The 16,657-nt window shown below is 41.0% G+C and overlaps 1 protein-coding gene across 1 annotated transcript in view; it reads left to right on the plus strand.

The window, feature by feature from the left end:
- Positions 1-15,883, plus strand: part of LOC144679590 (transcriptional activator GLI3-like) — a 410,012-nt gene extending 394,129 nt beyond the window's left edge. Inside the window, exons 14-15 of the mRNA XM_078540127.1 lie at positions 9,909-10,236; positions 12,149-15,883. Coding sequence (XP_078396253.1) covers positions 9,909-10,236; positions 12,149-14,523 — 2,703 coding nt within the window. The 3' untranslated portion in view covers positions 14,524-15,883. The remainder of the gene's footprint in view (positions 1-9,908; positions 10,237-12,148) is intronic.
- Positions 15,884-16,657: the final 774 nt, after the last annotated feature.

Consider the following 16,657-nt stretch of genomic DNA (forward strand, 5'->3'; position numbering starts at 1 on the left):
ATGAAATAAAATAAAATTCTAGGTATCTATTGATGGCTCCACTATTTAAAAAAAGCACTTTCATTGACAAAAACCCATTCACTACATTTAAATTCCTTCAACTATTTAATCTCTTATAAAAACAAAAGTTTCCTTCAAGTATTTAATCCCTGTTACAAGTAAGCATTTGTATTCTTAGCCCCACATCCAAAGCTTTCTGACCACTTGGAGCTGTAAATCAAACTTTGAAGTGACATGCACCCCACTAGGCTGTGAAGTCAGTCATACAGCTCAAATCCTATAATGACAACCCTCAGGTTTATGTCAACAGACAGAGTGAAATAGCAAGTACTGATTTTTTTTTTTTAACCAGCAGACTTATTTAAATTTTACGGGCAGGAGATTTAAATGCCTTGACAGCTTGACAGTTCTAATGGGATTTAATGCCCTGGCAGCTTGCCAGTTCCAAGAGTTTATCCACTTTTTAGGCATATTCATGTCTACTTATAGCATTCCCAAAGGGCACCTTATCTCTCCCAAAGGGCACCTTAGCTCTCCCAAAGATGTCCCTGAACCTATCCAAAAGGGTACCATACCTCTCCAAAAAAACTCCGGTACGTTTAGATCGTCTCCTGAAATTTGTAAAGTCCACAAGTCATGTTTTAGACATGCTACCAACACATATTGGATGTGTTTGAAGACAGCTGCACTTTCACATGAGCAGACTACAACCCACCCCCATTTCCCCCCACCACCACCACCTCCCAGTGAAAATGGTGAGTGCCAGATTCATGGCAGGTCTTCCAGAGTTGGTGCTCCAGCGCCATTTTGGCTAAGCTGAAGACCCTCTCCATCCCGACAAAAATTCAAGCCACTTTAGTGTCTCTACACATGAGGAAATCAGCAAACTGTACATAAGCCCCGTTGAAAAGTTTCCAATACCAACTGTGCAAGATTATTTTCCTTTGGTAAGCTGAGTTTAAGATGGTGAAGTACAAAGATGCAGATGGCTAACTATCATAACTTCTCTGTATTGCTCATAAAAGAGGCATGTCTAAGCTTTTCATCTTGCACTCATCAGGGGTTCCATGGGAAATGTGTCTTCGATGGAATGACACCTAACCTTCTACCCCTCGCATATTTCCGATACGTGGATAATACGTTTGCTATATTTAAATATTTAAAGAATTATGCTGACAATCAATTTAAGATTGTCAGTCGGGCGCGCGGTGTGGCGCATTTACATGTACTGGAAGCTACATATATTAATACACAGGGCCCTGTTCTTCGCAGACAGAAATAACATGTACACGCCTGTTTCAGCTAAACAAAATAACTGATAGCCATTTACTGACTCATTCCTCAGGGCAATATCTTGACCAATCAGGGTCAAGCTACGTGGTTTAAATTTTAAACAATGCTTGGCAATTAACTGTCAGTCACCATCACTGGTGCATTCTCCATGGCAATGTCACTTGCCAACCAATCAGCACCCTCTTCACATACAGTATAAATTGTCGTTTTCCCCTTATATTGGTATTCTGGTGAAGTATCCTGACGAGTACAAGATGAAAAGCTTAGACATGTCTCTTCTTTCAGCAATACCCAAGTTCTGTACCACCTATTGACTATTAATAACCTATCTGGAACTGCATTTAACAGGAGGCAGATGGCTAACTATGAATAAACTCTCTGGAACTGTATTTAACAGGAGGCAGATGGCTAACTATGAATAAACTCTCTGGAACTGCATTTAACAGGAGGCAGATGGCTAACTATGAATAAACTCTCTGGAACTGTATTTAACACACAGCTTTTATTTGGAATTTTGAAAGATTCCAGGAGCTGAATTTCACTGTATTCCCTTCTTGCTCCATTTTGTAGTACAGGCAAGATTTATGATGATGCTAATATTACACATCCAAGGATGGCATTAGGGCAACTTTAGGGTGCTGCGCCATTGTTTTTTGCTTGTTTGAGGGAGCTTCAGGCCTCACTTCTGAGCATCATAGTGTCCTTACCCAACAATGACATCACATTCTGCTCTCTGGTTTCTCATAACTTTGGTGAATGTCCCTTCCATCCTTATGATATTGTCTGAAGCCCTCCTAGAGAGCAAGTAGGCCTTTTGAGCTCACACTACTTCTCTAACTTGAACATCCCTCCACTGTTCTACAAATAAGGCTGACAATTTAGGGGAGGTGGTAGCATAGTGGTATTGTCATTGGACTAGTGTTCCAGAGATCCAGGGAATGCTCTTGGGACCTGGATTCGAATCCTGTCATGGCAAATGGTGAAATTTGAATTCAATAAAAATCTGGAATTAAAAGTCTAATGATGACCATGAAACCATTGCCAATTCATCTAGTTCACTGATGTCCTTTAGGGAAGGAAACCTACTGTCCTTACCTGGTCTGGCCTACATGTGACTCCAGACCCACAGCAACGTCGTTGTCTCTTAAATTCCCTCTGAACAAGGACAATTATGGATGGGCAATAAATGCTGACCTAGCCAGCGATGCTAACATCCCAAGAATAAATTTTTAAAAATTAAGCTTCATCCCAGCTATGTTATGATTGTCCATTCAGAATATCAATAAGATGTGGAAGAGGACCAATTTCAGTGGGTTGAGAACAGATTTGTCCTGGATAAATAGGAATCAACTATTAGCAGGCAACAGAAGAGAGCAGAAAAAGAATGCATATGTCAGATTTATAATGCATGTGACAACCAGGCTGAATTCAGAGGGGAAATGTAAAAGGAAATTAAAGAGGCAAAGCGAGAATATGAGAAAAGAATGGAAGCTACATAAAAGGGAATCCAGAAGTCTTCTATAGACGTTTAAATAGTATAAGAGTAATAAGAAAAGTATTGATACCGATTAGGGACCAGAAGGAGACCTATGCATGAGGCAGAGGGCATGGCAGAGGTACTGAATGCGTACTTTGTAGTTGTCTTTGCCAAGAAAAAGATGATCCCAAAGTCATAGTGAGAGAGGAGGTAGTTGAGATACTGACTAAAAATTAATAAAGAGAAGGTATTAGAAAGGCTTGCTGTATTTCAAGTTGATAAATCGGCAGATTAGATGGGATGTATTGGAGGATGCTGAAGGAAGTAAGAGTGGAAATTTCGGAGGTACTGGCCATTATCTTCCAATCCTCCTCAGATACAAGGATGGTACCAGAGGACTGGAGAATTGATTGAGTTGAATGAAAAGTAATTGAGAATTTTTTTGATGAGGTGACAGAGAGTTCATGAGGGTAATGCAGTTGATGTGGTGTACATGGACTTCCAAAAGGAATTTGCTGAAGTGCCACATAATAGGCTTGCCAACAAAGTTGAAACCAATGGAATACAAGGGACCATGGCAACATGGATACAAAGCTGGCTGAAAGACAAAAAACAGAGAGACGTGGTGAATGTTTTTGGAATGGAAGAAGGAAAATAATGCTTTTCCCCAGGGTTTGGTACTATGACCACTGCTAGACTTAGGTGTACAGGGCACAATTTCAAAATTTGCAGATGACACAGAACTTAGAAGCATTGTGAACTGTAGGGAGGATAGTGATAGACCTCAAGAGGCCATAGAGAGTCAGGTGGAATGGGCAAACATATGACAAATAAAATTTAATGCAGAAAAGTGTGAAGTGATACAATTTGGTAGGAAGAATGAGGAGAGGCAATACAAACTAAAGGGTACAATTCTAGGTGCAGAGAGACCTGAGAGTATATATGTGCAAATCATTGACGTGACTGGGGAGGTTGAGAAAGTGGTTATAAGGGCATAAAAACAGAAAATTATGGAAAAACTCAGCAGGTCTGGCAGCATTGTGGAGAGAGAAACAGAGCTAATGTTTCGACTCCAATATGACTATTCTTCAGAACTGGAGAGAAGTAGAAATGTGATGGGTTTTATGCTGAAAAAGGGAGGAGGGGCAGGTGGAGCAAAATAGGAGGTCAGGGTTAGGTTAGTGGGTTCTATTTTGCTCCACCTGCCGCTCATCCCTTTCTCAACAGCACAAAACCTATCTCATTTCTACCTCTCTCCAGTTCTGAAGAAGAGTCATATTGTACTCGAACATTTAATCTGTTTCTCTCTCCACAGATGCTGCAAGACCTGCTGAGTTTTTCTAGCATTTTCTGTTTTTATTTCAGATTTCCAGCATCTGCAGTATTTTGCTTTTCTTTTAGTAGCTAAAAGGGTAAGTGGGATCCTGGGCTTTATAGATAGAGGCATAGAATACAAAAGCAAGGAAGCAATGATGAATCTTTATAAAACACTGGGTCAGCCTCAGGTGGAGTAGTGGATCCAATTCTGAGCACCACACTTTAGGATGGATGTGAAGACTTTAGAGAGGGCGCAGAAAAGGTTTACAAGAATGGTTAAAGGGATCAGAGACTTCAGTTACGAGGATAGATTGGAGAAGCTAGGGCTCCTCTCCTTGAAGAAGGGAAGGTTGAGAGGAGATTTGATAGAGGTGTCCATAAGGAGTCTGGACAAAATAGATGGGGAGAAACTGTTCCCATTGGTGTAAGTGAACCAAAAGACACCGCTTTAAGATGATTGGCTTAAAAGGCAATGTGACATGAGGGAAACGTTTTTACACAGTGAATGGTTAAGACCTGGAACGCACAGCCTGAGAAGTTCTGACGAAAGGGCATAGACCTGAAGCATTAACTGTTTCTGTCTCCACAGATGCTGCCAGACCTGCTGAGTATTTCCAGCATTTTCTGTTTTCACTTTACACCTGTCTACTGGGTCAAAATCCTAGAACTGCCTCCCTAACAGCACTTTGGGAACGTCTACACCACATGGGACAGCAGCAGTTCAAGAAGGCAGCTCCCTATCGCCTTCTCATGGGCAATTAGAGACGGGCAATAAATGCTGCCATTGCTAATTATGCTCACATTCCACAGATGAATTTTTTAAAATTACCATGGCTTTGCTCAAATTTCTAGAGCTTCATTAGGACTACGTTATGCCATTTAATATATAATGCACTGTTCAGCTGCTGAGGTGAAAATGTGTCCTCTCAAGGCCACAAAATGTATCGACTGAACTTTGGGTGAGGTCACAATTACTCTTCAAGTTGCACATAGCAATGTTTTTATTTTCCCTTGTACGGTAACTCCACAAGGAAATTACAGATATTCTAGCTCCTCTGTCAAATTTTTGTTAAATAATTTTTTTGAAGTGTGACACAGAAATTTGAGTTAGACACTTTGAATTGATGAGCAGGAAATTTACGGTTGACATACTCTTTTTCACAACATTTTAGGTAATGTATTTTCTTTTACATTATGCATCCAGAGACTCAAGTTTGAAGTGCTCATTGACAGTGTTGTTACTCTATACCAAACCTGCCCTCCCTTAGGCAATAGACGTTATAAGGCACGATCTAAATACAAGCTGTTGCATTGCCCAGAATATGTGATAATATTCACACAAGATGATTAAAAACAAATGCAGGCTTAATCTAGAAATAATCTACAATTGGTTACCACAGCATTCTATCTTCTTCTCCTTGAGTTCTCTGCCCAAAAGCAAGTTCGACCCACATCACCACAACGCCTGCCACGGGTAGGGCAAAGAAGCAGGTCAGAAATCCACCCCAGCTGGAACAGGGATCGAACCTCATGCTGTTGGCACCAATCTGATCCACACAAGCAATCCAGCCAACCTAGCCAACCACCACTACCACTATCTCCAAGGAGTCAAAGTTGTTTATGGCAACATACACTTTTAGATGCATATTGTGCCCTGGAGCTATGGATGGTGATGGTAGGGGCACCAATTTCTTTCCATCACATGGATTATTTTTTATTCATTTATGGGATGTGGGCATCATTGACTAGGCCAGCATTGATTTCCAATCCCTAATTGCCCTTGAGTAGGTGGTGGTGAGCTGCTGCCTTAAACTGCGACAGTCCCCGTGGTATATGTAGACCCACAATGCTGTTGGGGAGAGAGTTCCAGGATTTTGACCCAGCGACAGTGAAGGAACAGCGATATATTTCCAAGTCAGGATGGTGAGTGGCTTGGAGGGGAATTTCCAGGTGGTGGTGTTCCCATGTATCTGTTGTCCTTGTCCTCCTAGATGGTAGTGGTCGTGAGTTTGGAAGGTGCTGTCTAAGGAGCCTTGGTGACTTTCTGCAGTGTATCTTGTACATGGTACACACTGCTGCCATTGTTCGCTGGTGGTGGAGGGCGTGAACATTTGTGGATAGGAGGGCAAATCAAATGGACTGGTTTGTCCTGGATTGTGTCAAGCTTCTTGAGTGTTGTTGGAGCTGCACTTATCCAGGCAAGTGGGGAGTATCCCATCACACTCCTGAATTGTGCCTTGTAGATGGTGGACAGGCTCTGGGGAGTCAGGAGGTGAGTTACTTTCTCCAGGATTCCTAGCCTCTGATCTGCTGTTGTAGCCATTGTATTTACATGGTTAGCCCAGCTCAGTTTCTGGTCAATGGTAACCCCCAGGATGTTGATAGTGGGGAATTCAATGGTGGTAATGTCATTGAATGTCATGGGGCAGTGGTCAGATTCTCTCTTGTTGCAGATGGTAATTGCCTGGCACTTGTGTGGCTTGAATATTACTTGCCACTTGTCAGCCCAAGCCTGGATATTGTTCAGGTCTTGCTGCATTTGGACATGGACTGCTTCAGTGTCTCAGGAGCCATGAATGGTGCTGAACATTGTGCAATCATCAGCGAACATCCCCACATCTGACCTTATGATGGAAGGAAAGTCATTGATGAAGCAGCTGAAGATGGTTGGGCCGAGAACACTACCCTGAGGAACTCCTGCAGTGGTGTTCTGGAACTGAGATGATTGACCCCCAAAAGCGACAACCATCTTCCTATGTGCTAGGTATGACTCCAACCAGTGGAGAGTTTTCCCCCCGATTCCCATTGACTCCAGCTTTGCTAGGGCTCCTTGAAGCCACACTCAGTCAAATGTTGCCTTGATGTCAAGGGCAGTCACCCTCACCTCACCTCTGGAGCTCAGTTCTTTAGCCCATTTGTCCATGTTTGAACCAAAGGTGTAATGAGGTCAGAAGCTGAGTGACCCTGACGGAACATAAAACTGAGGGTCAGTGAGCAAGTTATTGTGAAGCAAATACCGTTGATAACACTGTTGATGACCCTTTCCATCACTTTACTAATGATGGAGAGTAGACTGATAGGGCGGTAATTGGCAGGTTTGGATTTGTCCTGCTTTTTGTGTACAGAACATACCTGGGCAATTTTCCACAGTGACGGATAGATGTCTGTTTTGTAGCTGTACTGGAACAGCCTGGCTAAGGGCACGGGCAAGTTCTGGAGCACAAGTCTTCAGTACTATTGCTGGAATATTGTCAGGGCCCATAGCCTTTGCAGTATCCAGTACCTTCAGCCGTTTCTTGATATCACATGGAGTGAATCGAATTGGCTGAAGGCTGGCATCTGTAATGCTGAGAACTTCTGGGGGAGGCCGAGATGGATCATCCGCTTGGCACTTCTGGCTAAAGATTGTTGCAAATGCTTCAGCCTTATCTTTTGCACTGATGTGCTGGGCTCCTCCATCATTGAGGATGGGGATATTTATGGAGACGACTCCTCCAGTGAGTTGTTAATTGTCCACCACCATTGCGACTGGATGTAGCAGGACTGCAGAGCTTAGATCTGATCCATTGGTTGTGGGATCGCTTAGCTCTGTCTATCACCTGCTGCTTGTGCTGTCTGGCACACAAGTAGTCCTGTGTTATAGCTTTACCAGGTTGACACCTTGTTTTTAGGTATGCCTGGTGCTGCTCCTGGCATGCCCTCCTGCACTCTTCATTGAACCAGCATTGATCCCCTGGCTTGATGGTAATGGTAGAGTGGGAATGTGCCGGGCAATGAGGTTACAGATTGTGTTTGAGTACAATTCTGCTGCTGCTGATGGCCCACAGCACCTCATGGTTGCACAGCCTTGAGTTGCTAGATCTGTTTGAAATCTATCCCATTTAGCACGGTGATGGTGCCACACAACACGATGAAGGGTATCCTTAATTTGAAGACGGGACTTCATCTCCACAAGGACTGTGCGGTGGTCACTCCTACCAATACCGATTACCAGGAATCTTTTCCACTCTTACCACCTGCAATTGGTGTATGTTGGAAAAAATTACAAATTGACAACCAACCTGTTTGGCCGCATGATGAATGCAAATTCCTTTGCCGTCAAGTCCTGGAATGGAACTTGAACCCGGAGCTTCTGGCTCAGAGGCAGGGATGCTACCCACTGTGCCACAAGATCTCCTGTATCCCATCTATATTGTACATAATGGCTACAATTTTAATCTAACGCACATTGAAGTCATTGGAGCATAAAATTGGGCAGGACATAAATTAGGTATCCGACCCAAACACATCCCATTCTCACAGTGCATTAGGCTAAAATCGGGGCATACATCATTGAGCTTTAATATAAATGTGAAATTTAATGTGCTGTGCAAACTATTAAAATAATGTAAAGGAATGCAGTGTTTTTAGAGGCAATGAAACAATATCACCAAAACTGTGTTTACTTGATTGCCGGTGAAATGTAATGATCCCTTATTTTAATGAACCCAGTCCTGCTATTAGTCACTACTAACTGAAAGTAACCGTTTTTCTCTTTCTTGCTTTCACTAACTTGCTGACCTTACTGTCTGGTGCTGTCTCATTTCTTGTTCTGTCTTCCTAAGGACAGTGGGTAATAAGGTGAGGAGATTTTATTGCCTGTATCATTCTTTGATTACTTGAAGTTTTTAAAATTACCTTGCTACATAAATTAAAGCTGTTGTAGAGCTGTTGAATTGTTCTATTCTTGAATTTAAAAAAAAAATCATTTCTGGAACGTGCAGGTCACTGACAAGGCTGGCATTTATAGCCCTGAGAAAATAGTGGTGGGGTGGGACTGGAGTCAGATATAGGCCAAACTGGGCAATGAAGAATTATCCCCACTAACTGCTCTACACCCGACCAATCCCAATATCAATCTCCATGTTGAAAAATCTCCAGAAGACCATCTGTTATCAGCCCTACCCCTGCTGAGCCTGTTCTCCACAGATGGGCCACAGGAAAGGAAAATTGGGACAAAAGTAAAAGATGGTGAGAATTACTGAACACTGCTAGGCAGATAATTGAAAACAGAATTCCAGGACAAAGTGAAGAGTATTGTAATTTTTTCTTTGCTACTTCTCTCTCATTCGCCTTCACCTTTCAAATCTCTCATTTTGCAACTTTCTCATTCTCTATATTTGCTTTTTTTAAATCATCTGCCTGACAAGTTCTAAGTTTTTTTAGTTCAAATTTGATCTAATCTCCATAGAACTTCAGCTGTCATCACCGTCCCTTTATCCTTACTAAAATATTCCTAAGTTGTTGCCTTCCCATCTTCTCTTTAAACCTTCCATTTGGTGATCTACAGCACAATTTGCCAATATTTCCTTCCAGATAATCTGGACAAGGTCCTGTTTTATCTTGCTCTATTTTGATTTTCTTCTTCCATTCTTACACTGAAACTAAATACATTGCAGTCACTATTTCCCATATAATTCCCTCCTTTTAGGTCACCCACATGCTCTTTTTGACTATCCAGAACCAGGTCAAGCAGTGCAATCTGCCTGGGTGTAATAGTTTGGTGCCATTTAATTATGGTGGATTTGTGAACAGGTGTAACTTTCAAATTATTTCAGCATGTCTCTCAAATTCCACTACTTTGTTGCTTTACATCATGTAGTACAACTTTATTTAAAAAGGTCTGATTATTATTATTTATAAGCTAACTTAAATTTAAGAAGTCAATTTCAACTGAACACTATGATCAATTTAACTTTGTGCTACTTTTACTAAACTATTGGATCCCCTGATACATACAAAGCCAAAGCAACTCAGCTGCTCCTTTGTCTCCTTCCCACAGACATCTCAGCCAAGCCCTGGTGGTCAGTCTTCATGCAGCAGTGAACCGTCCCCCTTCAGCAACCACTCCAACAGTGGGATCGAGCTTAATCTGAATAGCGGAGGCAGTGTGGGAGATCTCAGCGCCATTGATGAGGCACCAATCATGGACTCTACAGTTTCCACAGCAACTACAGCATTAGGCCTACAGGCCAGAAGGAATTTGACAGGGACCAGGTGGATGGAGCAGCTAAAGGTGGAGAGGTTGAAACAAGTCAATGGACTTCTTCCCAGAGTCAACACTATACCAGCTACCAAAAACACAACTTTGCCGCCTCTTCCAGGAAGTGGTAAGGAAGAAACTGCAGCTTTGTACTGCGGCTTTGAATTATTCCTTAAAAACAGAGATAAGAGAGGTGTCTGATCTACAGAATATTGCTGGATATTTAATTATGTTTCGTGTTAAAATAGCTAAGGGCAGTGGAGGAAAAGATTCTGAACCAATTAATTTCTAAAACAACTGACTGATTTCCTGGAATGACAAGTGCCCCTTGATTAAAAAAGGAAATAATTACAGATTTGGTTGATTTCCATGTCTCAATTTAAAAAAAGCTAAAAGAGTAGCAATAATCAAGGGATGCAAGAACTGAACACTACACCCTGGGTGCAGGAATACATCAGTGTTAAGATTCCATAGACTGAAGACGAGTTAATAGGCCATTGTGCTCTTGGCCTAATTGTTTTAGAACAACAGCTCTTGCAGCGTAAAAGAAAAAAAGACCCCGAGTTCAATTTCAGCCCAGAATGGCAATGTGGTGGTCTTCTCACTTTGCTGCCTGTAGGGGTGCTACTTGAAATTCCCCTAAGGTGATGGGACCCATTGCCACAAGCTACACCCCAATTTGGCAATCTGACACACTCACCAACAGGAAGCTTGTGTGTGAAATAGAAAATTGTGACAGTTTTATAGGAGTACTGATTTGAAATTGGAACTGAGCTGCAATGATGCAGGGGTATCTTTACACTGCACTTGATAGTGCTTTAACTGGGAGAGTTTGGTGCTAACATTAAATGTCTGACATGCCATAGCACATCATTGACATCCCTCTACCCCATGCAGACAAAATTCTCCCTATAAAAGTGCCTCAGAGTGGTTTATGGATAGTTTGCCTATTACAATTGCACCAAGTGTTAAATATGGGCAATTTGAAGAAATACATTTTTTGTCAGCAAAAAATGGTTGCACAGCTAAAAGGCTCATGCAGATACCTCCTGTGAATTCTACTCATTACTTGTGCAGCTTGTGGCACTTGTAAAACTTTTCTGCTATGTAATTAGTTTATACATTAGAGTATTGGGGAAAAGTGTAGCAAGATATTCAAAATTATATTGCAACATCTGTGTTAAAAAGTGTGTTTCTGTTTCTAGGAAGAATTTTAATACCAGACTAAGATCCCATTTTCCCACAGAATTTGGATCAATAATATAAATGGAAACACTCTGTGGCGATGGTCTATTTCCCAACTTTCTTTCATCTATGTCAGAGATTTCTAAATCACAATTCTCAATGGCCCATTGTGTTCTAGGTCTTTCACTTTGTGAAAGAATTAAAGTAGCAAGATTGCAAATTCCACTCCTAGACCTCTTAGTGGCCTGTTGCATGGGTTGAAGTTACACGAGATAAAAATCCCACTTCAATAAATAAAGCTCTCCAGGAGTAGGAACATCCACAGACCTCTCTTCTTCAAAAATGTTGATGTCCCTTTGGAGCATTGAATAGTATCCTATAGGCCTATAGTTGGCCATCTTTATACTACCCTGACATAAAGCATCCTGCCATTGTGCACTGATATAAGGCACGTTGTTATAAGCTCATTGACAAATGGAGAAAACTTATAAGCATTCCAGATGTTTTAATATAGGTTTTAAAAGCTGAATTATGATGAGAAATACTTGGTAACTTGGGAAAAACCCATTGAAATGACAGAAAAGTGCTGGTACAGTGCTGTGCAGAAAGTACACAAATTATGACTCTTTTAATTTAAATTTATTTTTGTACCGTTGGGGGAAAGAAGTTCATTTTTCATCTAAACCACTTCTAATTCTGGTTCACTCCTCTCTTGCAGCTCTAGATTTGGACGTTCTTTAAACACTGCCTTTTTAATCCTTTTAATAGTGTATTGAGGTTCTCCCAGATGAACATGCATTAACAGTAGAATTGTTTAACGTTATAATTAATTAATATCTAACATTTAAACACAGGCTCTCAGCTGGACAGCTCTAGTGTTGGAGGATCCATGACTATCCTGCCAAACAGAAATGAACTTTCAAATGCAGAACTCACAATGTTAAAGAAGCTGAATGAGAGACGTGACAGCACCACCAGTACCATTAGCTCCGCTTACATGAGCAGCCGCAGGTCTTCTGGCATTTCACCATATCTTTCAAGTAGAAGGTCCAGTGAGGTCTCCCAGGCTGAAAGCCGACCAAACAATCTGAGTGTTACTGATTCCTATGACCCTATCTCAACGGATGCATCTAGGCGTTCAAGTGATGCCAGCCAATGCGGTGGCCTACCTGGGCTACTGAGCCTTACTCCAGCACAGCATTATCGGTTGAAAGCCAAATATGCTGCAGCCACGGGTGGACCACCACCAACTCCGTTGCCAAATATGGAGCGGATGAGCTTAAAGACAAGGATGTCCCTGTTAGGTGACTACAGAGACACTCGAGTGTTACCCTTGCCTCAAGTAAATTTTTCTCGAAGATGCAGTGACGGGGGGCCCAACGGATACGGCAGGAGGCCGCTGTTGCCTCACGATGTACCAGGCAATGGAATAAGAAGAGCCAGTGATCCAGTGAGAACTGTGATAGATCCTCTCTCTCTACCCCGGGTACATCGTTTTAACAGTCTTAATAATGTTAACCCTCTCCCTGTGCCTCCTTCAATGGAACAACGTAACCTCAGTCTTCAGAGCTACACTCGCTCTGATGGAAACCTCCATCGGAATACCTACTCCCCTTGCCCTCCTAGTATTAATGAAAATGTTGTCCTGGAGGCCATGGCAATGGAGACTTTTGGCCATATTGATGAGGATATCTTGCCAGATGATGTAGTTCAGTACATTAGCTCACAAAATAACAAAGCAGGCAATCTCTTGCAGAGTGAAATAAATATGTCAAGCCAGGACATATATGATCATCTGCCAAGCATGCCACCCCATGAAATACAGCAAGATATAGGAACCATGCCAGCTTTTGACCAGTCTCATTCAGCGAACCAGGAGTATCACAGCCCACAGGTAAACTCTGAAACAAATAAGGATGATCTTCCAATTCAATGGAATGAAGTAAGCTCAGGAAGTGTTGACATTTCACCTCAAAAACAAAAGTACGAGCAACGAGCTCTGGGTTCAGTGCAGCAAAGTCGGGCACTTGGACTCTTTAACACAACGAATCCTCAACAAAATCTGCCAGTGGTTCAACAGAATGTTTTTGCAGGTCAGCCAAATGGTTATCAACAATGTATTGAAGAGGCTTCATATGGTATTCAACATAACATGATGATTACAGGTAATTCTTTGAACCCCCAAACAAACAAAGGTCAGCAGCCTAACAACCGAAACATAAACAGGCAGATGTTTATTTCTGCAGTCATGGATTTACCTTATGCTGCAAATTTACCAAACCAAGAAGTGGAGTTGAACAGTTCGCAAGTTAATAACAGCCAAGATGGATCCACACTTTCTTCAATGCCAACAGGTCATCAAGCCACTAAGATGACCAGTGGGATGCAAAACAGAAATATGATGGTGCAGAATTTTGTTCAGTGTCAGCAAGCTGACAGTCAGCAAATGATGGAAGGGTTACAGTTCCATGGTATAAATAAATCTGTTCAGGCGAACGTCAATGGTTCAGGCATTACTGCATCAGGTAATCAGCCACCTCAAGCTGCTGTATTTCTAGGGCTTCATGGTTCCCAACAAATTTCTTATAATCCAGGAAATCTACAGTTTGGATCATATGCAGCAAAAGCTCATCAAATATATGCAAATCATAATGCCAACAAGCAACCAAGTCTATTGACAAATCGTGCGCCACATCAGCTTAGCAATGTAGGTAACATTAACCAAATGTCCAGGATGACCAGTATTAAGACAGAGATGCAAGATCAACTCCAGGCCATGCGCACTTCGTGCTCCAATTTGCAACATTACAACAGTCAAGTTTATAACCAAAACTCTAACTTCAAACAACAAGCCATGAAAACTGTTTTATTCACTGGTCAGGAGACTGACTGCCAGCTGCAGCAGGCTGGCCATTCCAAGTCTTCTGAGTTGCTTTCCCCAGGATCAAATCAAGTGACTAGCACTGTTGACAGTAATAGACTAGATACTGTACAGATTGATTTTGATGCAATCCTTGATGATGGAGACCACTGCAGCTTCATTTCAGGAGCCCTGAGTCCAAGCATACTGCAAAACCTCTCCCAGACTTCTTCCCGCCTCAATACCCCACGCACCTCTCTCACGTTCCATAGCATGCCTGTGAGCACTACAAATATGGCCATTGGCGACATGACCTCTTTGCTGACTTCGCTTGCCGAAGAAAGCAAATTCCTAACAGTTATGCCATAAAGATCTGAAAACAAAGCATATGGACAGGTTCCTTTCTTTCTTTAGCCACCAATGTACTTTCTTAACTATTTCATCCCAACTAAGGGATGCATTCCATTACATCCCTGTTATGGGATAAAGATATCTAAATTTAGGTGTCCCCACACACCATGCTTGGGAGCATGTGTCTTCCACTGCAGTGACATTTTGAAATTGAACAGCATCAGTGTTTTATTTTAAGTTAGCAATTGTGTTTTTTTTACTCTGTTTAACTGAAAAAAAGAGCTGAGGTAAGTGTTTAATATGCATGTTTAGAACACTACATAAGGCCAAACGCAAGCACTGTTTCTTATAGTTATTGTAATGACCATGAGTCTTGTGCATTTTGTCAGATGTCAGCATTTTCACAAGTGGTGTTTTACCTTGCGGTAGATTTTTTATAAGTGACTGTCCTTGTGAAACTGTTGACTAAAATGACCAGCTTCTTAATCGAAGCCAAGAAAAGTCTTTGACTCAGGTAGGTCTTTTGGTTGATATTAATTGTCTGTTGACCTACAGATGTTTTAAAGGTGATGTGAAGGCTTTGTAGCCAGAATGCTTGAGTGTCTTTCATTGACGATGTTGAGTCGAACAATTTTACTGTTTTAACTTGTTTTATTTGTAATGTTTTTTGTTTTTGTTTCACTTTTGTCAGGAAAGCCATACAGAGGCAGGTACTAGTTTTAGAACATTTATTTTAGAGTTTGTTTGGCTCTATAGTACTGTATGCAATCTAAAGTAGCTGTGATCACTTCCAAGTTAGTTTAGTAATCTAGAATGTATTGGTTGTCCTTCATGAAAAGCAGCATGTTATTTGCTGATTGTTTATAAGGTATGTGCCTTATTTTTTGTGTCAGTTTTACACATAGGGACCAACGATACTGCCAAAATTCTGACTTGATAGCTGTACTTGATGTTAAGCGATTAGCACTCTATTGTTTAGTATTTCCTGTTTGAGGTGTCGCACAGACAGCTTAGAACTTGTGTACTAAAGCTTATTGATTCTTTGTTTTAAAAACCTTTACCATTGTAGTGCATCTTGTAAAATACACACAGTACCTTCAATATTTTTCAGTATTTTTTAGACTTTTTTGGTGCAAACATTGATAAAGTGTAATCTTCTTAATGTAAATATCTACATGTAGAATTAGAACTGCCATGATGAATTTCAGTGATGGCGTTGGCATTTTGAACACTGCCGAAACTCCATGCAACTTTTATTCAGACCGAATACTCTGCAGCAGTGTATGTATACGTTGTACTTTCGCTTTGAGAACCACTTAGCTGTTGTGCAACTGAGAAACAACTGTTTGTACAATTTTAATAAACTTCTCATTCTTAATTTTTGTTAGTGCTTCTTTTTGTAAAGTGCATTTTTAACTGAAGCTCTACACTTAAAAGTTCAGAAGCATTTGGTTCCTCCCTTTCAGCTTTTTGACATTGAAGATTTTAATCTGCATAGTGTTAATGGGCTGATTAGCAATAATGATTGAAAAGAGGCTGTCAGATTAGATAAATCTAGTTTTTGATTTATGTAAAACAAACCTGCGTAATCGGTCTGATACCACACTTCAAAAGTATCCATTAGTTATGAAGGATTTTAGGATGATCTGAGGATGTGAAAGGCAATGCATAAATGTAAGTTCTTTTTTAAATAAGCAAATGTCCTAATTTTTCTCCATCGTCTTCAGCACATCGTGGTGTTGTTACACTATTATTGTACAGGAAAAAATAAAGGAAATTAGCATGTTAAGGCATTATATTTATGCAGCATTATTGTAATAAATGTAAATTTCCTTGATCTTTTTAATGGTACAGGCATTACACCTAGCAAAACCCTTCAATGCTCATTTACATAGCTGCACTGTTCCAATACATGCAAGTTTCCTTGGTTTAGACCACTCCATTAAATTGGCATCCATAAACAAAAGATTCATTAGCTCCTCCAGTTCTTCAGGGCATAAGTGAGGAGATGGTGAATCGAAGAGGGCACAAACTTTATTCATTGATCATAGGCTTCTGGGAACTTTTATATAATTCCTTTCTTTATTTTTTTAGATCACTGATACCTGCTCTTCATTTTACTGTAGTGCTTTCCTTTCTTCCCGGAAATTTC

The sequence above is a fragment of the Cetorhinus maximus genome, chromosome 4 (assembly GCF_964194155.1).
Source record: "Cetorhinus maximus chromosome 4, sCetMax3.hap1.1, whole genome shotgun sequence".
NCBI classification, from domain to species: domain Eukaryota; kingdom Metazoa; phylum Chordata; class Chondrichthyes; order Lamniformes; family Cetorhinidae; genus Cetorhinus; species Cetorhinus maximus.